The sequence below is a fragment of the Oncorhynchus clarkii genome, chromosome 21 (assembly GCF_045791955.1).
Source record: "Oncorhynchus clarkii lewisi isolate Uvic-CL-2024 chromosome 21, UVic_Ocla_1.0, whole genome shotgun sequence".
NCBI lineage: Eukaryota > Metazoa > Chordata > Actinopteri > Salmoniformes > Salmonidae > Oncorhynchus > Oncorhynchus clarkii.
Genome location: NC_092167.1, coordinates 29,801,897 through 29,810,038, shown reverse-complemented (window position 1 = coordinate 29,810,038; position 8,142 = coordinate 29,801,897). Strand labels below are relative to the sequence as shown.

The window sequence follows — 8,142 nt, the reverse complement described above, 5'->3', positions numbered from 1 at the left end:
CCTTGCAGAGCAAGGGGAACAACTACTTCAAGGTCTCAGAGCGAGTGGCGTCACCGATTGAAACGCTATTAGTGCGCACCCCGCTAACTAGCTAGCCATTTCACATCGGTTACACCAGCCTAATCTTGGGAGTTGATAGGCTTGAAGTCATAAACAGCTCAATGCTTGAAGCACAGCGAAGAGCTGCTGGCAAACGCACAAAAGTGCTGTTTGAATGAATGCTTACGAGCCTGGTGCTGCCTACCACCACTCAGACTGCTCTATCAAATCATATACTTAATTATAACATAATAACACACAGAAATACGAGTCTTACGTCATTAATATGGTCAAATCCGGAAACTATAATTTCGAAAACTAAACGTGGGTACCCGGCTGAAAAGTCCCACCGGCACACTTTTTTGGTTACTACATGATTCCATGTGTTATTTCATGGTTTTGATGTCTTCACTATTATTCTACGATGTAGAAAATAGTAAAAATAAACAAAAACCCTGGAATAACTAGGTGTCCAAACTTTTGACTAGTACTGTATTTAGTGCAATACATAGGATAGAATGGTATATGTACAGCAATAGTTAAATAGGATAGGCCTTGACTAGAATACATGATATACATATAAAGTGGGTTAAAAGGTATGTAAACATTATTAAAATGACCAGTGTTACATGACTGTGTACAGTGCTTTCGGAAAGTATTCAGACCACATGATATTTTCCACAATTTGTTACGTTACATGCTTATTCTAAAATGGATTAACTTGTTTTTTCCCACCTCATCAATCTACACACAAACTGATATTACATTTACATAAGTATTCAGACCCTTTACTCAGTACTTTGTTGAAGCACCTTTGGCAGGGATTACAGCCTCAAATCTTCTTGGGTATAACACTACTAGCTTGGCACACCTGTATTTGGTGAGTTTCTCCCATTCTTGTCTGCAGATCCTCTCAAGCTCTGTCAGGCTGGATGGGGAGCATCGCGGTTCAAGTCCAGGCTCCGGCTGGGCCACTCAAGGACTTTCAGAGTCCTCATGCATTGTCTTGGCTGTGTGCTTAGGGTCGTTGTCCTGTTGGAAGGTAAAACCTTTGCCCCAGTCTGAGGTCCTGAGCGCTCTGGAGTGGTTTTCCATCAAGGATCTCTCTGTACTTTTCTCTGTTAATCTTTCCCTCGATTCTGACTAGTCTCCCAGTCCCTGCTACTGAAAAACATCCCCACAGTATGATGCTGCCACCACCATGCTTCAGGGATGGTGCCAGGTTTTCTCCAGATGTGACGTTTGGCATTCAGGCCAAAGAGTTCAATCTTGGGTTCATCAGACCAGAGAACTTGTTTCTCATGGTCAGAGTCCTTTAGGTGCGGGCTGGCTGTCATGTGCCTTTTACTGAGGAGTGGCTTCCGTCTGGCCATTCTACCATAAAGGCCTGATTGATGGAGTGCTGCAAAGATGGTTGTCCTTCTGGAAGGTACTTGGTCACCTCCCTGACCAAGGCCCTTCTCCCCTGATTTCTCAGTTTGGCTGTGTGGCCAGCTCTAAGAAGAGTCTTGGTGTTTCCAAACTTCTTCCATTTAAGACTAATGGAGGCCACTGTATTCTTGGGGACCTTCAATGCTGCAGAAACATTTTGGTACACTTCCCCCCCAGATCTGTGTCTCGATACAATCCTATCACAGATGTGGGACCGTTTATATAGACTGGTGTGTGCCTTTCCAAATAATGTCAAATCATTTGAATTTACTACAGCTGGACTCCAAGTTGTAGAAACATCTCAATGATGATCAATGGAAACTGGATGTACCTGAGCTCAATTTCGAGTCTCACAGCAAAGGGTCTGAATACATATGTAAATAAGGTATTTCTGTTAATTTTGTATAAATTTACTAACATTTTAAAAACCTGTTTTTGCTTTGTCATTACGGGATATCGTGTGGAGATTGATTAGAATAAGGCTGTAACGTAACAAAATGTGGAAAAAGTCAAGGGGTCTGAATACTTTCCAAACGCACTGTATATAGGGCAACAGCCTCTAAGGTGCAAGGTTGAGTAACCGGGTGGTAGCTGGCTAGTGACAGTGACTAAAGTTCAGGGCAGGGCGCTGTACTGGGTAAAGGCCGGCTAGTGGTGACTATTTGAAAGTCTGATGGCTTTGAGATAGTTGTTTTATCAGCTTAAGATGGCAGTCCCCCCCCCCCCCCCCGAGAGAACAGGCCATGGCTCGGGTGGCTGAGGTCCTTGTTGAAAATAAAGCTAACAAATGATAATGTGCTTAAAGTATCTGGATAGTCAATTTTTTTTTTGGTTTATTCATTATTCATGGATGGGTTCATTCCTAAAATCGCTCTCTTACTTGATAGATACATGCATTGTCTGGTTATTTAATTCATTTACTTATTTATTTATTATGTGACTTGTCTTCAGATACTCTGATGGAATGCTTGAGTTGCAGCCATCTTAAGGTGAGAAGACAAAATGTTGATATTATGAAGAATCTACTTATTCTACACAAGGCTCATAACTGTTGTTACAATCATTTTCAAATATTTTTGAAAGATTAATCTGAAGGTTTTACCATATTTGGTTGGCTCAATCCTAAACAGACCGCAGAAATTTGGATTGCGCTTGAGCCGTTAGTGTCTACAGAAAATGAGATTTCAATCTACAGGTAAACACCTTGGACTTAATTTCGCCTCTACCTCAATAATTAGCACCTGTCACAAACAAATCCTGATCAACAGAGGATTTAGTAATTCAGTTTATTTAATATTTTGGTTACCTAATTTGCATTCCCTTCTTCCAGACTTGAATCTATTGCAGGACGCTATGAGTGCACAATATCAGGGCTGCGCTGGGTATGTGAGAGCAAAGTCACACTTCTGTACCACTTCAGCTCTTGGGATCCTCACAGGGCAGTGCTACAAAGCATGGGGTACAGGCAAGCAGGCCCCCTACTGGACATCAAAATCATTGAAGGAAAACTGAAAGAAGTGCATCTGCCACATTTTGCCTGTTTTGGTGCACGTATGGATATCAGCTATACTGAACAAGACATTGTTTTATTTACCTGGGAATTCTCAATACATATTAAAATAAATGTTTTAATCAAACTGATAATGTTCTGGTTTCTGTCCATTTTAGGGGTTGGAGATCGTTATGATCCCTCTATAAAGCAGAAAGTGAGAGTTCTTCATGTAGAAGACCGTGGTGTGTCCATAGAACAAGTGGATAAGGTCACCCGCTTCCACGTCAAGATTCTCCATCCATCTTTCTCTCTGAGAGGTGTTATCCTGCAGGCATTAGGGTGTTCCGTGCACTGTGACTTGCAGATCTACCGAGCCAGGACAGCACACCTCACGCTACATGCTTATCTGATGCCATGTGATCCTGCACTAACACAGGTTATAAAGGCTAAATCTCTTCCTCATTGTTACTTCCATATACGGTATTTATTCAACCAGGATGGTCAACAATTTCCATTGACTTTAAAAAAAATAAAATCTAAACACTCCAGATCAGACAAACGTAAAACAATCAGGCACCCTGATCAAAGCGTTAGCCAAGACGTGTTGGTGTATTTTAATGACTTAGCCCACACATTTTAAAGGTTTATCAACTTTCAAACCCACACATGTGCCTGGACTTTGATTTTTTTTATGACATTTAGCACCCATGTTATAGTTTTTTTCTTGTCAAACAATGTTGAGAACAAATGGTAATTGGAAGTATACACTGCAATAGACAGTGATGGATATGTTTGCTTGTTCTACAGGCAGTGGAGAAACAGGAGAAGTGTCATGGATCCACAAGGATCCTAACACCAAGACCAGAGAAGTCCCAATGGTTGACTAGTGATTTCTACCTCACAACATCCTGTCCTTCTGATGTTAACCCTCGTGTACGGTTTGAACTTGTATAGAACATTAATGAAATCCAAAACATTGCACATTCCCAGAACCCCCCCCCCCCCCCCCCCCCCCAAGAATGACTAATTTCAAGAAACTGTGTTCCATGTCTGTTAGTCTAACACTATCTATCTATTGTCTCAGAGATTGGAGCTCGCACATGTTGACCCACCAAACTTCTTTGAGGTGTTTATAAGAGACGCAGATTTAGACTTCAGTCTGAACCTAAGCTGTAAAAGTCGTAAACAAACCATATGGAACCACGAAATACGAGCAGGTCAGAAAAGATCCATTGGCTTAGTAACCATAAATGTCAAATATAGTTTAATGCCGGGATTCCTCAGGCGAGTTGCATGCTGCACGACAGACAATTCGCCTTTTAAAAGGCATATTCCTTTACATTCACGGTAAACACTGCTGATATCAGCTCAATCGTAAACTATATTAAAAAGTCAACTGTAATGCACTTGCCAATACTGCGCCTTTGATTGAATCCCGTCCTAGAAATGTGTTTAAGGGTCATAAGTAAAGGCAAACTAATTGTATCAGTTTCCTTTATAGCTGAATACAGGGGTTCCATCTTGACCTCAGACCAGCACTTTGTGGACCTCCACCAGACAGCCCTGATTGACAGAGTGAGCCAAGTCGTTCCCATCTTGGACAGACTCCTGAAGAGTGGAGTCATCACTGCTGATGGCTACAGTGACGTGATAGCTGAAAGAAATAACCAGAAGAAGATGAGGGCGCTCTTTGATGGGCCCTTAAAAGGGTGTGGCCCCGAATGCAAAGATCGGTTCTTAGAGATCCTGACAGAGCTGGAGCCATACCTAATCAATCACCTGAAGCTGGAATGAGCTAGGTTGGTGAAAGGGGGGCATTTGAAGTTTATTTTTTGGGGAAAGAGCATGAATGATGTCAGTTACACTTTGTTTTATTTCTTTATAAAATGTGCATAGTATAATTATTTTATATCATTCCTTTTATTTCTACATGTACAGTTGGAAGTCGGAAGTTTACATAAACGAGTTTTAATGACTCCAACATAAGTCTTTCAACCAATCCACAAATTCCTTGCCAAAACTATAGGACACCTACTTTGTGCATGACACAGGTAATTTGTCCAACAATTGTTTACAGACAGATTATTTCACTTATAATTCACTGTATCACAATTCCAGTGGGTCAGAAGTTGACATACACTAAATTGACTGTGCCTTTAAACAGCTTGGAAAGTTCCCGAAAATTATGTCATGGCTTTAGAAGCTTCTGATAGGCTAATTGATATCATTTGAGTCAATTGGAGGTGTACCCATGAATGTATTTCAAGGCCTACCTTCAAACTCAGTGCCTCTTTGCCTGACATCATTGGAAAATCAAAAGAAATCAGCCTGGAGATAAATTGGTTCATCCTTGGAATAAATTTCCAAGCGCCTGAAGGTACCACGTTCATCTGTACAAAAAATAGTACGCAAGTATAAACACCATGGGACCACGCAGCCGTCATACTGCTCAGGAAGGAGATGCGTTCTGTCTCCTAGAGATGAACGTACTTTGGTGCGAAAAGTGCAAATCAATCCCAGAACAACAGCAAAGGACCTTGTGAAGATGCTGGAGGAAACAGGTACAAAAGTATCTATATCCACAGTAAAACGAGTCCTATATCGACATAACCTGAAAGGCCGCTCAGCAAGGAAGAGGCCACTGCTCCAAAACCGCCATAAAAAAGCCAGACTACGGTTTGCAACTGCACATGGGGACAAAGATCGTACTTTTTGGAGAAATGTCCTCTGGTCTGATGAAACAAAAATTGAATGTTTTGCCATAATGACCATTGTTATGTTTGGAGGAAAAAGGGGGAGACTTGCAAGCCGAAGAACACCATCCCAACCGTGAAGCACGGGGGTGGCAGCATCATGTTGTGGGGGTGCTTTTCTGCAGGAGGGACTGGTGCACTTCACAAAATAGATGGCTTCATAAGGAATGAAAATTAGGTGGAAATATTTAAGCAACATCTCAAAACATCAGTCAGGAAGTTAAAGCTTGGTCTCAAATGGGTCTTCCAAATGGACAATGACCCCAAGCATACTTCCAAAGTTGCGGCAAAATGGCTTAAGGACAACAAAGTCAAGCTATTGGAGTGGCCATCACAACACCATGACATCAATCCTACTGAAAAAGTGTGTGCAAGCAAGGAGGCCTACAAACCTGACTCAGTTACACCAGCTCTGTCAGGAGGAATGGACCAAAATTCACCCAACTAATTGTGGGAAGCTTGTGGAAGGCTACCCGAAACGTTTGACCCAAGTTAAACAATTAAAAAGGCTATGCTACCAAATACTAATTGAGTGCATGTAAACTTCTGACCCACTGGGAATGTGATGAAATAAATAAAAGCTGAAATAAATCTACTATTATTCTGACATTTCACATTCTTAAAATAAAGTGGTGATCCTAACTGACCTAAGACAGGGAATTTTTACTCAGATTAAATGTCAGGAATTGTATTTGGCTAAGGTGTATGTAAACTTCTGACTTCAACTGTAAATATACAGGGGCACAACTTTGGTTTTAGAAGTAGGGGGTACATAACCTGGGGGGGGGGGGGTTCTCCATCAAATGTTTTGGGCATCTAAAGCTCATTTCCTGCATTTCTACACAATGTAATATGACCCTTTTGAGGTTACTGTTATTGTAGATGCATTCCAGTTATATTTAAACACTTCTAATAATAATCATGAATAATGATGTGTGAGAAAGTCAAAACGCACAAATATCATACCCTCGCAAAAATGCGGACCTCCCCTGTTGTAATGGTGAGGTTAGCCTTGTCTTGGGGGTATGATGTGTGTCAACCTTCTCACTCATTATTCTCTGTAATCATAGTATCATCCACATTAATCAAGAAGTGTTTAGAAACATTCTATTCTTATTTACAATAAAGGTGACTTAAATGACACAATACATTATTTACCATTAATTTGTACTGGGCACAAAATAATCTGAGAAACAACCAAAACTGACAGCAATTGCATCCAACAAATTTGTAGATTCACCAGCTTGATGTACTCATTGTTTGCTATGAATGTGGGACCAAATACTTAACTTGTGAATTTGTCCCAATACCTTTGCTCCCCTAAAATGGGGGACTATGTACAAAAAAATGCTGTAATTTCTAAACAATTCACCCAATATGGATGAAAATATCCTAAAATTAAAGCTGACAGTCTGCACTTTAAGTTCATAGTAATTGTTTGATTTAAACTCGCATACAGAGAGTACTTTTCACAGACCGTCATGGGGCTGCAGAAAGGTTGCTAGATCAAATCCCCGAGCTGACAAGTTAAAAATCTGTCATTCTGCCCCTGAACAAGGCAGTTAACCCACTGTTCCTAGGCTGTCATTGTAAATAAGAATTTGTTCTTATTAACTGACTTGCCTAGTTAAATAAAGGTTACATTTTTTAAAAACGAATAATTAATACTATGGAATTGTTTCTAGTCACCACCAGATGGCAGTATATCGCCACAATCTCATGAAAGAAATACTATTAAAATCTAATTTTATTGGTCACAAACATTTAGCAGATGTTATTGCGGGTGTAGTGAAATGCTTATTCATCACTACCTTACAGGTTCTACTCAATACATTGTTTCACTAATTTACATGAGTGTTAAGTCAGTACTGACGATTTTGTAATTTGAGTAGTGATGAGCACAGTGGCACGGGGCGACCGCACAATTTTGGGGGGAATAGTGACATTTGCGCGATCGGTTTTCTATCACTCATTTACACATCGGATCAATTAACCTTGTCAGAGTGGGCGCCCTGATTCTATTTTATGAGCTGGGCAGGTCTCCCACTCAAAAGTACGAGATGGGGAGGGGGTAGGTTGACCTCAGGTCTCCCCACTGGAAGCCCGATGGAGGAGAGGGGGAATCTATCTAACAGCGCACATCTAACTTTGTACAGTACTAATGCAATTAGTAAAATTAGTCACACTACCAAATAAACCACAATTCATTCATAATAGTGTGAATATATAGATTGACATATTGTTGCATTTTTTTCTGGTTTGTGCAAAATCATTAAGAATAATATTAAACCAGTCTGCACACCACCAAGGTGAATTGGTTTAGTCTTGACTCTTGGTTGACATTGTTGGGGGATGGGTAATGTATTGATGCTCGAGTGCCAAACCAACACACATGTTTTTGTATGTTTTAAATGTTATGATTATTTT

General features: G+C 40.6%; 1 protein-coding gene across 2 annotated transcripts in view; it reads left to right on the top strand.

Annotated features, from left to right (window-relative positions):
* The window catches only part of LOC139378854 (NACHT, LRR and PYD domains-containing protein 1 homolog), a 15,102-nt gene extending 7,964 nt beyond the window's left edge, over nt 1-7,138 (top strand). Inside the window, exons 2-8 of one of the 2 annotated variants that reach the window (XM_071121408.1) lie at nt 2,422-2,459; nt 2,601-2,665; nt 2,801-3,021; nt 3,139-3,398; nt 3,770-3,895; nt 4,047-4,179; nt 4,464-7,138. In XM_071121408.1, the coding sequence (XP_070977509.1) occupies nt 2,422-2,459; nt 2,601-2,665; nt 2,801-3,021; nt 3,139-3,398; nt 3,770-3,895; nt 4,047-4,179; nt 4,464-4,756 (1,136 nt within the window). In that variant the 3' untranslated portion in view covers nt 4,757-7,138. The remainder of the gene's footprint in view (nt 1-2,421; nt 2,460-2,600; nt 2,666-2,800; nt 3,022-3,138; nt 3,399-3,769; nt 3,896-4,046; nt 4,180-4,463) is intronic. The other variant, XM_071121409.1, reaches the window with a different exon arrangement.
* The last annotated feature ends 1,004 nt before the right edge of the window (nt 7,139-8,142 follow it).